We start from the raw sequence: 16,516 nt of genomic DNA, 5'->3' as shown, positions 1-16,516 counted from the left end.
TGTATATTTATAAACAAATGACAAATGACAGGGCGGGCAATTGAAAATAAAACCGGAAGGAAATTGTCTGCTTGAATATTTTTACTCTCCACGCCAGCATTTCTATAAATGGTTTCGGTTTCACATTCGGGCAGCAGCAGCAGCGTGAGCTAGAGCAGGACAGCACGTACGAAAGGTGTCGCGGGGCTCACACACACACACACACACAGGCAAACACGCCCACACATTCATATAAACAAACACGAGAGGGGGCAGCTCAGTGCATTCCCCCATAGAGCGCCGCCGCATCTGATTTCAGTTATTTGAGCTGCGCCTGGTGTCTGTGTATGTGTGTGTGTATGTGAGAGCGTGTCTGTAGTTTATACATCGTTCTCGCTCGCACCTTTGATCAAAAGTTAAGCAGCTTGACTTTTATTATTTGCGGCTGATTCTGTAAATGACTTTCAAGTGTCGTTTTTATCGCCACCGTTTGCCAGGGTGGAAGCGAGACACTCATTTGCTGGCCCAATTCCAGACACCGCTGGGAATTGAAAACACACACACACACACACACACACACGCATGCACTAACACACTTCTGTTGATGTGTTGTTCGTGTTGTTCAATTTGTTAGTGCTAAACTGTCCTGACATTTTAATGGCTAATTCACTGCCAGAGCGATAACAAGGCGCATTTGAAATTCGAGCAACTGACATTATCGGCCCAGTGCCGAGTGCCGGGTGTGTTAATCTTAATCTTGTCGCGAATCCCAATTGCAAACGTACCCAGAACCAGTTTCAAAAATTGATGACAACAAACATCGACGGCGACGGAGGCGGAGAAGGAGGAGGAGGATGAGGAGAGGCGACAAGGGTCCAGGGCCATGCAAAACATTTAAGCGCACACTCGACAAATTTGTGGCCAGAGATCATTGGGAACGATCTGCCAGATCAGCTACAGCCTGTAACCATTCCTCGCCCCCCTGCACCCTTTTCTGCCCGCCTGGCACAATCCATGCAAGTTATTTGCTGACTCGCGCGCAATTCGAGCCGAGCCTGAAAAACCCAGTTGCAGACCTGGAGCTGCGCCGACGCGTCGGCCACATACGGCGCAGTCGCAGACGCAGACCCGCAGACTAGCTGGCATCTCGAATGGGCAGCCAGCTGTTCGCTGTCCGGCATTGGCGGCAATCGTGTAATCGTAGATTCTACTCGCATCCATCTACATTTGCAGTCAGCCACTTGCAGCGCTTGATAATTGCCAAGCTGTCCATTTTGCATCTTTCCCAGCCTGACACGCGGATCGGGTGGCTGGGGCACACTTGCCAGATTCGTTGGGGGTGGGCTTGTTATTGTACAATTGGGCATCGAATACTTGATTATGTTGCAGTTAAGAGCTGGCATGGCATCTCAAATGATTGTCACAAGATCTTACTATGCTTCTACATGTGTGAGTATATACTCAGTCATTTTCTAAATAATTCAATTTCTTTCGATCTGAAGAGCCTCTTCAAATACTATTCCGATATTTATTAAACAAGTAACTTTAAGCACAGTTCGTTTGTTCTTTGTAAGATTATTTGAATAGGCTTTTTTTTATCTCATTTTCCAAATTGGTTATCTTTTATTCTTATTATTCCTTATACTTTGTTCTTCCGTATAGTACAGATCAGATAGTTCAGCTAGAACAAATCAGATTCAACATTTCTTTTATATCTCCGCATGCTTTTTTCAAAATTGCAAAAGTTACATTCTAAGGGGTATATCCTCCAATATACATGATTTCGATTTCACACATTTAAGAAATGAATGAAACGAATGAAAGTCGTGAAATGTTGTGAAATCCATTCCTTAATCAAATCTCAAGCTCATACAAAAGTTTCCTACTTCACTTTCCACCTGTATTCCACGCACCGAGACGGATTTTGGAAAATGAAAGCCAGCCACAAACTTTTAATATAATAACATCGCACAGTTTTTAAAGTTATTTTTAACAGGCAAGAAATTACATTATTGGAAAGATAGAGACTTTTCTCAGGCTATTTGAAAAGTTTACAATATTTTTCAATAATCAATTCAGTTAAACTTAGTTATAGAAGTGAACTTTAGCAAAAAATTTAAAGGGCAGCAAATTGTGTTTGCCTGCTTCTGAAGAAAATCGATTGTGGCGGGGAGGGGAGCGAACCCACCCGTAAAGTACAAACACAGATCTACACGCAAACAGGCTGAACAAACATAAAGCTAACCTCAAAATGAGAAATGGCTAAAATGCTGGAGTAGCCATGCCCAGCCCTGGCCTCAGCCAGTCAGCCGAGCAAAAGTGGGGAGCAAACAAAGGGCAGCAGCATATAAACAATGATATCAAATTTCCAGAATTTCATAGTTGTTGGCCATGCTCGCTGCTGTCTCTGGCTTACTGCAACACTTATTAACACGGCCAGGGACAGGAGAGAGATGGAAAGAGAGAGAGAGAGATGGAGAGAGCGGGCGTTTGAGACAGCGCCTACATTCGAGTATTTTCAACTGATTGCATTATCAAATATATACATCCAAGTCTTATAAGTCAGCAGCCTTCGCGGTAGCTGCGTCCCAAGGACAATCCCTCAATACACGATTGTCACATAGAGTTTATATAAAATATATGACAACAACAAGAGGCGAGAGTAGCAAAGCCTGGTCAAGAGTTTGGGGCAACGTGTGTGTGGTCCCGGCTGAAAGTTCTTGGGGCTTTTTTCTGGGCGCTGCTCAGTGATGAGGAATTAATTTTTACTTGTTTTGCTCAATTGGGTTTCTGTAGTTTTAAGCCACTTTTGGAGCTGCATTAAGCAGATTCATTAGCTCGGCAATAATGGATGATCGGATTATGGGGGGCTTGGCCAGCTCTGTTACCCGAACTGCGAAAACGAGTGCGATCACGAGTGCAAGGCTATGGAGTAGTAGGATGGATTCAACTGAACCGGTTCGGATTTGGAATTTAAAGTTGACTGAAAGAAGAACCAGCGGAACTAAAACTTGTCGACAAATAGTTTTGTTACGCTTGAGTCTGGATTAGACCGAACCGGTTCGGAATTGGAATTTAAAGTTGACAGAAAAACGAACCAACCGAAAATCGAACAGAACTTAATTTTATTGACAAATGGCTTGGTAACAATTTAGTTAGCCCAGACCCCAAAACTTAAATAAAATAGATGTCTATCATTGTATATATATATTATTTATATACATGTTTAATTGGAAGTTGCCATTTTTATATAGAGCAAAAGTTTGGCAGAATGGAAAATTCTATTTTAATGGTTTTATTAACACTCTGAAAAAGTGTGACAAATCAGATTCATGAACTTAAATCAAACAAATGGAACTAGTTCGTACCGTTAAGCGAACCAGGGACAGAATCCATTATGGGCTTGCAGCCCTAGCTAGAATTCATGTAGAGGCTTAGCTCCTTCTATTATAAACATTATTCAGATGCTTAACACTTTACACAGATGACAATCGGGCGACTGAAATCTTATCGGGCAACCATCTGGTGTGGCATGCAATTAAAAAGCAACAAAATTATTAAAAAACTGTCAAAATAAAGCGCAGCCAGCATAAAATGCGCCACACGCCAACCGAACGGAATGGGCCAGGCCATAAGATAAAATACTTTATAACGATGGCAACGATGACTTTTTGGTTAATCGTTAAGATCTACACGCAACTCATACATACTGGATTATGGAGGGAGAGAGACCCTAACCGAAACCGAAACTGAAACTGAAACTAAAGCTGAAAGCGAAACATAGTTGTAGACAATGGGACAATGCTTGGGTACAACTCTACTACTAGATCGAGTCGAAGCTCAGGCCCCAGACTCGAGTTGTCTCAACTCCAACTCGAACAACAACAACAACACGCCACACACATGCGTAAATTAAATGATAATTTATGATCAACACCTTTTCAGATTCTTCTTATGGCCCTCTCTCCGACTCGGGCCCAGGCCCAGGCCGGGCACCGTTTAGTTGGGTGTCCTGCTGCGCACACGTCTCGGGATTTGTGTACCGATCTCGCAATGCGATAACTCAACCTGTTCGTTGATGCCCTGGCCTGCACTTCGATCGATCGTGATCCCCAGCTCTTCGAATGGGGGCTTCAGTTTATGAAACAGCGTTTCATTTTTCCCAACTGCCTTGCTGTTCATATATATCTGTGTGTGCGTGTGTGTGTGTGTGTGTGAGTGTGCCTGTTTATTTGTTTTTACGATTTATTGGCTTATAATTTTTATTAGCAATGGAATTTCTTGGAAATCCTGCAACGATCTACCATATGATGTGTCGTTCTGGCTACCCCTCTATCCGACTAGAGCCTCTCCCCCCCGCCCCCCTAAGCCCCAACACTGGCTACCTTCTGTTTTTTGCCTTTGATTTGTTTTGACTCTTGTTATTGTGTTGAGATAACTGAACAGCTGATGATTGGATCTCGTTCGATCTTGAACCTGGCACAGCCTGAATAAGTATGCTAGAGATCAGTGGACGATAGTCCTGACAGGAAGATAATAAGAACCTAAATAATAATTATAAGGAAGTTAAATAAGAAAAATTAGATAGAAAAAGGGTATAATAATAGATAATCAGTATTCTAGAATTCTAGGCATCGTAAGATCCCCAATACTGATGGACTTCACCAGTTCTTTGTTGCGAGCATAATTACGTCTTGGAATAGTTCTATTTTCCCTTAATTATCACATAAGATTTCCAGGGTTGCCACTTGACCGATGAACTTCTCCAGTTCTGCGTATGCCCCAACACTTTTTAAGACCTTAAGCAGCTTACGGCATTTATGTGGCGGGGCGAACTTCAACTTGTTTTCATGGGCGCAAAAGGAAAAGCGAATGAAACCCTAGAAATTGAAACATTGCCATTGAAAAATGTGTCAGGCGCGAAGCGCAATGAGAACTCTAGAGAGGAGGCAGCTGGAAGGGTGGTCGAATAAATGAAAATCTTGTGGTGCACTTATTTATGCCACATTCACGGCGATAAGGTGTGCTCAGCTTTCTAATTATAGTTGGGTAAATCACTTGACACAGTCGCCCACCCGATGAGTACCCGCCACATGCTCAGGCGCCCTCCGAATGCTGAGCTGAGCTGTGCGGGATTCTGTTCACCCCCCCTGGCATGCCGTTGGCAAGCGCCTTCGGCTGAGGTCTCAGTTCCATACCGGTCCATCATCACCAACGACATCATTATCACCGCCATCAGTGGCGGCAAAACTCAACTGCCAAATGCGTCACGGAACTCCAGAGACGGGAATGACAACGGGAACGGGAACGTGAAGGGACGAACAGACCCATATAAGAATGTATGCACATACACACATATGCTTGCATGTGTATGTGTGTGTAGAGGGATGGAGCTGAAGAGGCAGCAGCGCAAACAAACACAATCACAAAAGCGAGACAGAGAGAGAGAGAGAGAGAGAGAGAGAGAGAGAGAGAGAGACGGGCAAAAGCGCAAAATACATAATAATAAAAACAGAATGTACAATAAAACGAATAAAAATGAATAACGCGCTGCGACGACGTCAACGTCAACGTCGGCGACGGCAACGGCGACGGCGACGGCGCTGAGCCGAACGAATAAAGAACACACGCACATTTTGTGGTAACTTGATACTCTTTCCAGCTACCCTCCAGCCAACCGTGGCATTCGACGAACGCAAACGCAAACGCAAAACGATGAGCCCTGAGCTGCCCGAGATCGACATACAAACACATACACACACACACACACACACACACATATATGTACTCGCACTAATGCACACACTTACAAACACACACAGTTGGAAAAATGAACATCAAGACAACGGGCCGAGTCTGGGACTGGGGGTCTGGTACTGGAACTGGAACTGGAACTCTTCTCACATTTGAAGTAGTATTAAGGTTTTTTAGGTTTCGTTTTTTTTCTGTGCGCAACTGCTGCTGGTGCTGCTCGTCTTATTGTTGTTGTGGATGTGGAGCGTGTGCATTGTAAACAAAAAGGTCCTACGATTCGGAGCATAATCAAACCATGACGAAGGTGAAGGCTAGCAAAGAAGCCTTAATTGAAATCCCGAAATCATGGCTTGCCTCAACTGTCGATAGTTTACATTATGCTTAACATACACACTTTCATATGAATTTATATATATATCCATTACATTTTCTCATATTGACATATTTTCTAGACATTCCAATAGTTACTTTCTCTTGGACACACTTCCAGTATATTGGGATATTTTGCTCAATAAGTCCTTTCTGTAGGGATTTGGAAATAAGTTTAGAACCGTTCGGACGGAGCATGGAAATTTAGCCATAAGTTCCTTTACAACCATTTTCCAGCCAAAAGAGTTGGCCTGACTAGGAGATACCCTGAACCCATCGCAGATCTGCCGTTTACAACATTTTGAATTCCTTCTATTCTCCGGCTGTGCAATTTTATTCTTAGCCTGACAATATTACATTATACATGTCTTAAAATCAATATTTTGGCAATGGGAATAAATATTGGAAAAAAAAGATAAACTTCTTCCAATAAACCTGATTTTATGATATCCGATTGCCTTATGGATATGTAGTAGGCATTAAAAATACAAAAAGTTCGACTAACTAAATTTTTGCTTGATGTAATAGAACAGAAATTAAAATAAAAACAAAATTTGCCAGTTGAAATGCACAAGACCTGGAAGAAGCCACTGCACAAGCGCAAAGTCGTAAGCTCTACACACACACACACACACGCTTCCAGTCTTCCACTCTTCCAGTCTCCCACTGCCCTACTCTCCCACTGCCCCACTCCCTGAACGTTTGCATTCATGCGTTTCGCTTCCAGTGGGCGAAGATATCATGGCCGGGTCGCTTGGTCTATTACATGCAGCCTCTGGTGGAGCACCTGTTTGACATTTGGCTGCAGCAGCTGCCCTTTCCGACGCTGTTGAAATGCGTTTATACGTGCGGCATGCTCTTCTTCATATTGCTACCCGTTCTGTACCCAATGATGGTTCTGGGCCTCTACTATGCCGTGTTCCAGTACGTTGGGGAAAAGCATTTGGATGTTGTCTTCCCGCCAAATTGGGATCTACTTGGCGCCGCATCGAATCTGTGGTACTTCCAGGTCACCAACAAGAAGCACATGCTGTTCGTAACGATGTACATTGATCGATATCGGGTCATTATAACGGCTATATCCTCCACTGTGGACTATATGCGAATGGCATTGTGCTTTGTATTTGGTTAACACGGATCAAACAGTTGTTCGATAATTCCCCGATCGTTCGTTGCAGATAAACATTTGGAACAATAAATTTTCTCGTTGTATTTTACGTTTACTGCTACACAAAAGTTTCTAATCTACATTTTAACTAAGTATTAACTATTTTTTACTCATTTTCGTAACGCATCATATAAGAGATGTATGTAAAATATTGTTAATAAAGTGTAAGGGTATTGTTGACTTTAATCTCACAATACAATACTCAAAAGAAAGACACATGGGGTATATTAGGAGATTCATATAATTTTTTAAAGTTTTTTACAAGATGAAACCTAAAATTGATTTCTGACTCTTTTATCCTTGAAGAGGAGTTTTATAAATATAGTTACGAAACGCATTTCTAGCGCATTGAAGGAATGTATCCGAACCCAATATGTCTACATTCCTGACCAATATCAGATATACATCTGTCTATATATTTCCATGTTGGATCGGAGTTTATGCGAAGAATCGTTTAGATAATGAGAAAACATGAAATAGTTTTGTTTTTAAGATTTTAACCTATCAATATCTAAAATTGAAATTAATTCAACAACCAATTGAATTGAGGTAATTTTGAGGTGTAAATTTAGTATGTAAAGTTTCAGATTTTATCAGCAATTATGTTAAACGACGACAGTTGGTCGAGAAACACTCGACAGCTCGTAGAATTGTGGGCTTTGGCGTCGTTATGCTTGGTGGACCGTTCGGGAAACACATTAAAGTCGAACTACAATGGAGCACACAAATTCGTGCATAAGTGTGTGTGTGTGTGTGTATGTGTGTGTGTGTACCTTTAGACGAGTCTTTAGTGCACACTCAAAACAAAAACTATATATGAAAAGTTAAAGTAGCAGCGCCGAGTTGCCGTTGCCGTTGCTGTTGCTGCTGCCCGACGCGGCACAGCCATAAACATATATCAGGTTACCAGTAACAACAACAGCAACAACAACAACAACTACAACAACAACAAAAAGAATAATAAAATAAAAAGCCATGAGGACGCTACGTAGTGCAAACTACCGTAGGCATTGCCCGCCTTTATGCAAAAGTATCTGTGAGATACTTTTGTCAGCTGCATATATGTATCTGAGCGTGAGTGTGTGTGTGTGTGTGTGCACTGCGGTTGCTACGGCGGCCAATTTTTATTTTTATTGCGACAATTTTTCGCTGTTATTATTGTTTTAATATATGTGTGCTTTTTTTTTTTTGGAAATTGCGAATTGAGGATCTTTTGTGCACTTTGAGTAACTGATAGGCTGTTTAGTTTAATGTATCTGAATATATGTTTTAGGCACAGATGCGAAACGAACTTTGTGTTAGTTAGTTCAACATTGTTGCGGCCACTTTAAAATCCATTTCCCATTTTCAATTTCCATTTCACATTTCGCTGCCTATTCATGTTTGCGCTTCACATGACTTCTAACGCGAGAGCGAGAGAGCGAGAGAGGGAAGGCAAACAAAAGGATGCCCAAAAGGATGTTCAATATTTGAAAAGTTGCCTATCAGCGGCCAAGCATCTGAAACATGCCGCAAAACAGCCAGAGAAGAGTTTCGGGAATGTTTGCCTATTTGCTTAAGCGGAAATGCAGATGTTTTTGTCGAAAACATCCAAATGTCCTCTCTTGGCAAGGACTCGCTGCATTAGTTTTAGTCAGCGGCCGCAGTCTGCCAAGCATATGACAATGCGCCTATGAAAACAAAGATCCACACAAATATCGAATATGTGGAACGGCATGTTCATGAATTTGTCAGCCACATTTCCACATTTACCATATAAATAAATGCTCATATTTTCGGTATGCTATGTAGTTTATATTATTCACGTGAAAAACGGCCGTGTCCTTGACACTAATTAGCCCGACCCCACCCACAGAAAAAAGCCTCAAATTGACCTTGTTATCAGCATGTAAAAGCCAAGTAAACGGACGCGTCGTCAGCTTTTGTAATTGAAATTGAAATGCTAATTCATTTCGCACGCGTTGACACTTAACCAAAAATTATTTATAATAAATGCATGCATATATGTTATTAATATTATTTGTGGGATATTTTTTTGTGAGAGAGAAAACTTACTCTTTGTGCTCGGCAGCGCGATCTCGTTGTCGTCGATTCTTGAACCAATTGGAAACCTGTAAAGGTGTAAAGATAAAAATACAATTTATGACAAATAACAAATGCCATTTGTCAACGATTTTCCTCACCTGCGTCGTGGTCAGTCCTGTGGCCTCGGCCAAGTCGCGCTTCTCGCGCGGCGATGGATACGGATTGTGCGCGTACCAGTCTCTCAATACCGAGCGGGATTTCTCCTGAACAAGGTAAACGAAACAATAACTATTAGATATTATTCATACTTGGTTTTCATTGTGGCACGACACGAAGTAAAGCTATCGGAACTTATAAAATAGATAGAGTCTGCACTTTCCGGCTTTCAATAGGCAAAGGCTTTGTTGCCTAAAAGACGCCTTCCTAACTAGTATACTCTCTCTCTTTCTACAATTTTTCCTTCCAGATATGAAAGACAAAGATGAATAGCTAACTACAAAGTAAGGATATTTACTTGGCACGCCGAGATTTAATACTCTTTTGTAGACATTTCCCTGACATGTGCGAATTGTAAAGCTGGAAAATGTCGAGTCTGATCTTTAAAAACAGAAAATTCTCCCTTTAAAGATCCTACTAATTGACATATCTCATATGTGTATGCCTTATATATCATAATACTCTATACAAGGGTATACAAAAATGGCATGTTTCATGGTTCGGTTCGAGCACTTGGTTTTCACTATGAATTCAATTCAATTTTTTCTATATTTGTTTCATAAAGTGTTTATATCTTTATGGTAACTGATATTTGTATGTATTTCTTATTATTTGCAGTTTTCTTTTATTTCTCTGAATGCTTCACCTCAAATTCATTTGAAGATTTTGGAAAATGTCTTATAGATTATCCACTTTAACCAAGAGTAGGTGCAAAAGTGCACTTGTTCCTTCCCCCTTTTGCCTAGGCCTCCCATCTTTTGTAATAGCCTTAAATATTTGACATGAATGCAAATGTTTTTAATCAATTGAAAGCCCGCATAGATAAAGCCCAAGTGCAAACAGTGTCCGTCAGGAAACGATGGCGAGCCCACAAGGAGCACAGGAAAGGAGGCGTTGCCCGACAGTCGAGGGCAGGGCAGGGCAGGGGCTGGGACGAGGCGGACATTTCTACGATTTCATTTTGTGCCCTTTGTTGCCGCAATTAATGTGGCAATGCGAAGCAAGATGGCAAGGCAAAAAAGGAGCGCAGCAAGGGCAGAGGCAGGAGCAGGGGCAGGGGCAACTGCTGGGGAAAGGTGTCTGCGGTACTCACCTTAAAACAGTAGCTCGTCTCCTCGCCATCCCAAATGGTGCGGGGCAGTGGAAATTTACGGCGAACACGATATTTGCCCACAGCACCCAAAGGTCTTCCGCGCAGTTTTTCGGCTTCCACGTAATGCGCTACAGTAAAAGAATTTCGGGTTAGCACTTGGAGAATAAAGAGTGACTGGGAGAGAGTGGAAAAACGTGATCGAAGAGCGAGAGAGAGAGAGAGAGAGAGAGAGGTGGGGAGAGGGGGAGGGGAGGATGTCGTGTCACCTTTCAACCACAGGGCCTGGAGCTTGGCGTGATTCTGGGCCGAGAAGTGATGATGTTCGAGCAGCCGGTACAGCTCCTTGTACTGACCACGATGGAATGCGACGACCGCCTTGGCCTTCAGCACAGACTCGTTCAGTTGCAGTTTATCACATTGTGGCAGCGACCAAAGGAAGCGGCCCAGTCTTTCGATGTTGCCCGCCTGCTGCAGCACCTAAAATACAGAACAGAATAACTTAATGTTGGCAGCTGAGCAGGCCGTAATCCTCGCCAGCAGCAGCTCACCTCGCACACGCAGGCCACCTGCTCCTGCGTAAAGCCGAAGCTGGGCAGAGTTTCACGTCCGGCTGTGGCTGCACTGCCGCCGCCCGCGGCACCTGGGCCACCATTGCTGCCGCCGCCGCTAAGGTGCAGTCCAGTGGCAGTCACGCCCCCGCCCAGACCGACGCCCACGCCGCCTCCGTTGTGCGTGAGCATATCGAGATTATTATTGTTATTATTGCTTGTGCTATTATTGTTATTATTGTGCAGCGCGACCACCGACCCGCTCAGCCCCGTCGGGCTGTAGGGGGGCGTGTGCCGGGCGGTGAGCACAGCAGCCGCATTGGCCGCGGCCAGGTCGTAGAAGTCGGTGGCGGGATGTTGCAGCATAATCTGTGAGTGGCACTCGCACTCCGAACCGGGCAGCTGGGCCCTCTGAATCGAAGCTCTGCGAATCGATGCGTGTGAATCCCCGCGAATAGCTCACGTTATCAATAGCCTAGTGAGAGTTAGGCTCAGCTTGTCTTTGGTTTCTTGAGCGCTGCAGAAAGAAAGCAAATGTTGGGAAAATAGATTAATAGGAGTCGATCTTAAAGCAAGCTTTAGTTCAAACTTCTGCAGTCAAAATTCTTTAATGTGAACATGTTCTGCTTTGCGTTTCTTCCTAAATGATCCAATGCTAACTTTAGCGCGTCGAAGATTAAATTTCCTTGCATGTGCTATCTATTGATAAGTTTTCTTTTTCATATGTGAGGGTACAACTGATTAGTTAAGATATTATGTAAAACAAGATCATTTTGAGTACTACGATGTTGATAACAATTCATTAACTCTAAACATATGAATGCCAAGTTTGGATAGGAAAGAATGTGCTGAATTAGCCCAACTGATGATATTGATTGGCAATATATATATATATATATATATATACAATACATTTCACGTGTAGATACAAATCAATGCAGTTTTTATTTAACTTACTTGAGATAGTCGCTGCCTCAGACTCTTATGAAATAAAGCAGAGATCGCAGCATGTTTATAAAGTCCCTCGATTTGCGACTCTGCGTACTGGCCATTAATCAATGCTATGCTAGGCGCATTCGTAGGATCCAATAATTACCATGCTAATTGGGGGCAATTTTTCATATTTTTATTGCCAACATTTGGAATGTTTTGTTTAAGATTGTAAAAACGATAATTGAGACACATAAAACTGTTGAGAGTGGCATTAGGGAAATGTGCACATTTTCATATTTCCACATTTATGTTAAACAAAACAAGTTATGAAATATGGCCAGAAGGAACACTTTTGGCCCAATGAGAAAGCAAACAAATGAACTGGACCCCATGTTGTCAAAGTCGATTAGTCGATCGTTTAGATTAGCTAATGCGTGTGTGGCAGGTGCGCACGTGTATTGCCAATGCTTCCATTATCAAAGTATGGTTTTCTATATGCGCCCCCCGCCTGGCGACGACGACGGCGACGACGACGACGACGGCGACGTCAGCTCGGCGAACAGCCACAACGAAAATAAACTTTTACACAATATTATTAAATGGGGCGCATGGTTTTCAGTGTTGTGTTATTGCTTATGTAGAAAATTTTCTAAAATTACCACGTCGCTGCCGCATCTCTGCTTACAGGGAGGAGAAGAAGAAGCAGCAGCAGATACAGCTACAGCTACAGATACAGAGAGCAGGAGCTGCAAGTGTATCCGTCAGATAGAATATCTGCAAAGGTCGCACTGCAATCGATCGCGCTGGCCCACGCATCGTCTGTCTGTTTTACATACGTGAATTTCAAATTGAGATGCGCCAAGATTTCCGATCTGTTGGCATTCCCCTGCCCGCAGAGCCTCCCTCCCCTAGCTACGGGTTAAAGTCTAAGCAGCTCGCACCTCGTATATGTTTTCAAATTGAGGCAACTGCGCCGCAGCGATTCGAGATATTCTTGGATCTGTTTTCAATTTTCAGCTCTCCCTCTCTCTCTCTCGCTTGCACTCTGTGTGTGAGGCAGATTATATATACAAAGCATTTCATTTGGCTGCTGTAACGAAAATACCAACGCCAAGTTGGTTGCCTGCTCTTGAGTCATCGGCCTAGGCCGGCCGATCCGCTGGTACCGCCCGTTCCCGCCCGATCCGCTCTGCATTTGGCCAAGCGTCAGATATTTTTTGGCTTGTTTTATGTTTGACGCAAGTAAACAAGCAAAACGCGTGAAACGAAATACGCTATATAAGTAGGTACTAGTATATATGCACAATCTGCTCGTGTGCTGGCCATAATTTATAGATGAAATTGTGTACAACACAGTCATACGATATACACAAGCGTTCGACTATTCGCCAAGCAACATTTTCGCTAGCTATTCAAAATATTGAAATTATAATAATTTACTTGTTTTCTTAGATTTTAACATTTTCTTCCTTTCACGTACTCTCTAAAAGCTGAACCTCACCTGACAGGCAGCTGAACTCAAGGGTTCAATTGCAGCCAGATCTATCTTTGAGCTAGTTATAATATGAAGACCTGCAAGCCGAAGAGAACTGTCGACTTTTCGGTTAACGGTTCAAATCAACTAGCTGTACTTTAGGTTCGGCTTGTGCACCTGAATTTCCACATCTATTGCTGGTGCAAACTTTTGTTTGTCATATATTTTCTAAAAATATATTTTTTGTTTTCTTTTATTTTTATATTATTTAATAATAATTTATGATCTCGTTTAATCGCCCGTTCTACTGAAAAGATTGCAAGTCATAAGTACTTTTATTTACAAGATACATTAGACCTTTAACAAAAGGTGGCTTCTATCAACTATGTTTAGATAAATGCAATTCCTGAAAGGATTTTTCTTTTCTAACAATCCAGTTTTCGAATAAAGACAGTTTAGTTCGCCTCTAAAAGGAAAAACTTTAGGCTTAGGGTTCGGTGCATAGTAAAATATCAGTTGTAACTCCGGACTGGAACCGGAACAGATATTATAATATTATAAAATGATATTTGCCTGCAACAGGCTCAAGTTTCACAAATTGTTCAATTACGCATTATTATTATATTAACATGTCAATTAATTTTATCTTGTTTGAATTTGATTAGAAAAGTATCTTTTGAATGTTGCCTCTTGACCCGATTACAATTTTAGAATCAAGTAGCACATTGATGCATATGATGCTCAGTTAATGGCACTCCGATATGATCTGTGCCCATGAAGGAGGGGCCTATGGCATATAGCATATAGTAGATGCCCCACACGGCACCAAATCTTTGCGAGCATTCACTCAGCTAGTCGCAGCAGCAACCTCAAAGATACTTTATCTGATGGGAAACGGCTGCCGGCTGCCGTTGCCATTGCTTAGGCGGCAGTTATTCACATAGATGTTTTATCTGGGCCTGGCTGCCTCTTGTGGCAGGCATTCGAATAAAAACTAAATGAATTTAATTTATTTTCAGCTCGACTTACACATTTTTAATTTACTTTACAAACGCGTCCATTCGAACGTGTTATCTGTCAGATTTCCGATTTCTACTGTTTGCTTTTGGTTGTGCGTGCGTGTGTGTGTGTGTGTGTGCTTGACTTTTATAAGCTTTTAATTTGAGTGTTATTGTTATTGTCTTCGCTTGTTTGGTCGCCTGTCAATTTAACTGCATGCGGGAGCGTCTCGCTGCCAGCCACCCAAAGCTGAAAGCGGACACCTTGTGTATGTGTCTTGGATCTATTTCTGTTGCATCTGTTGTCCGTTTCAGTTTTTATAGAGTTGTATGCTGTTTTGTTAACCAAATCGCAGCCAAACGACTCTATTGTTGCCAGCGCCTCATTAGTTTCTAATTAAAGTTGAATCTAATAAAAGTTTTTAATGTTTTTATACCCTCAACACATTGTAAATGCATTAAAGGGGTTTAATGCTCTTGTGCAAATTTATAAAGTATTATATTATCTCATCAAAGCCGAGTCGATCTACCCATATCTGTTGGCTCGCCTGTTTGATCTCAGAGAGTTTAAAAGCTATAGACTTAAAACTTGAAAAGGAATTTCTCCGGATGCACGAACAGATCAAGATTATTTCAAGTTATCGATAACTAGCCTAGTTTTAACGAAATCGATAGAAAACAAAATCGAATTTCAGTTATTTGAGCATAACTCGAAAACTATGAGAGCTAGACACGCCAAATTTGGTGTGAAAGCATTTGCTTAATGTACTCAAATCTAGATTCCTTCATTTTTTAGATTCCACCCTGCCCTCCACCTATGAAAGATAAATAAAGCTCAATTTTTGGTAAAACAGCCTTGAGCTTTGGTATATACACATATTTGCATGCCATACTTAAGTCCTGAAAATTTCAAAAAGATCGGACTATAAGCACCGAAGTTCCTCAGGAAAGTATATATCATATTGTCTGGCTAAGAGGGGATATCTATGTTTAGAAGAGAGCTAGAAAAGTTTTTAGTGGCAGCTCGGCTCTAGATGCAGGGTATCTCCTAGTCGAGAGCTTTTACTGGTTTTGTTGCTGTGATTTATGGACTAGCCGAAATGTTTGTTGAAATAGATAGTAAAATGTCTCCAAGCTGATATTTGGAATGCGGTATTATACCTGTTGCTCGGCCGGGTTGCAGTTTTATCATTTATCGGAATTCCTCAAAGTTTAACCTGCTCGAATTGAGAAGAATTTGGCCGAAGTGGCCGAACTGTTAATATAAAAATTCACTGCGACACGTTCGAGCTGTGAAACTAAACTGCCCAAGGAACAGATGCGGATTCCAGGGCAGGGCCCCGATAAAATGTAGACGCCATCGTTACAGTTACCAAGTGCACTCTGGTTCCGGTACCATCCGAATCCAGAGACGAGGACTGTTTTGCGCTGAAAGCGAATTATCTGCAATGGCGTCTGTGTTTATACAATGTAATCGGCAAATTCAACAAATTCGAAGCTGTTATTGCACATTTCCCCCGTTTCCCTGGAAGTAAACAAAAGAAAACTTCAACTGACCGCCGACGCTGGCTGGCTAACTCGCTGTCTGGCCAACGGGCCGAGCCGGATCGGACCGGGCCGGGCCATTGTATCTGTGAGATAAAACTCGGCATTTAGCTCACGTTTATATAGCATTTGCTATTTAATTGCCAGCTGTACTCGCCCGGACGAGATTAAACGCGAATATGCTATGAATGAAATTTGTCAATTTAATGTGCTGCTCGCTGGGGCGTGGCCAGACCAAATGTATCTCTGGCTGTGCGCCTGGCACATGTATTTTCGCGCTACATTTGCGCAGCTCTTGAGACTGAATGGACTCGCCGCCGACTCGGCCAGTCCATGGGTGCCGAGCCAACGCATCCCAGTCTCTAAATTGGCCAGAGTACCGGCCAACATCTTTTTCGCATCTTTTTCAATGAA

At 42.3% G+C, this 16,516-nt stretch overlaps 2 protein-coding genes across 8 annotated transcripts in view; one reads left to right on the top strand and one right to left on the bottom strand.

Annotated features, from left to right (window-relative positions):
* The window catches only part of LOC115759190 (protein sine oculis), a 33,854-nt gene that overhangs the window by 1,691 nt on the left and 15,647 nt on the right, over positions 1–16,516 (bottom strand). For 5 of the 7 annotated variants that reach the window (XM_030700079.1, XM_030700070.1, XM_030700087.1 and 2 more), the window contains 5 exons: positions 11,153–11,669; positions 10,871–11,081; positions 10,605–10,732; positions 9,454–9,558; positions 9,326–9,381 (listed from right to left, as the gene is read on the bottom strand). In XM_030700079.1, coding sequence (XP_030555939.1) covers positions 9,326–9,381; positions 9,454–9,558; positions 10,605–10,732; positions 10,871–11,081; positions 11,153–11,518 — 866 coding nt within the window. In that variant the 5' untranslated portion in view covers positions 11,519–11,669. Of the gene's footprint in view, positions 1–9,114; positions 9,238–9,325; positions 9,382–9,453; positions 9,559–10,604; positions 10,733–10,870; positions 11,082–11,152; positions 11,670–15,718; positions 15,789–16,516 lie in introns of those variants that run through there. The other 2 variants (XM_030700112.1, XM_030700120.1) reach the window with 2 other exon arrangements.
* Positions 6,588–7,443, top strand: LOC115759231. Its single transcript, XM_030700132.1, has 2 exons — positions 6,588–6,710; positions 6,830–7,443. Exons 1-2 carry the CDS (start codon positions 6,669–6,671, stop codon positions 7,232–7,234), a joined length of 447 nt encoding a protein of 148 aa, XP_030555992.1. The 5' UTR covers positions 6,588–6,668; the 3' UTR covers positions 7,235–7,443.

Source organism: Drosophila novamexicana, unplaced genomic scaffold (assembly GCF_003285875.2).
Source record: "Drosophila novamexicana strain 15010-1031.04,08,12 unplaced genomic scaffold, DnovRS2.1 tig00000008-arrow-pilon, whole genome shotgun sequence".
NCBI classification, from domain to species: domain Eukaryota; kingdom Metazoa; phylum Arthropoda; class Insecta; order Diptera; family Drosophilidae; genus Drosophila; species Drosophila novamexicana.
The sequence above is the reverse complement of the archived record's forward strand: the minus strand, read 5'-3'. Positions and strand labels throughout refer to the sequence as shown.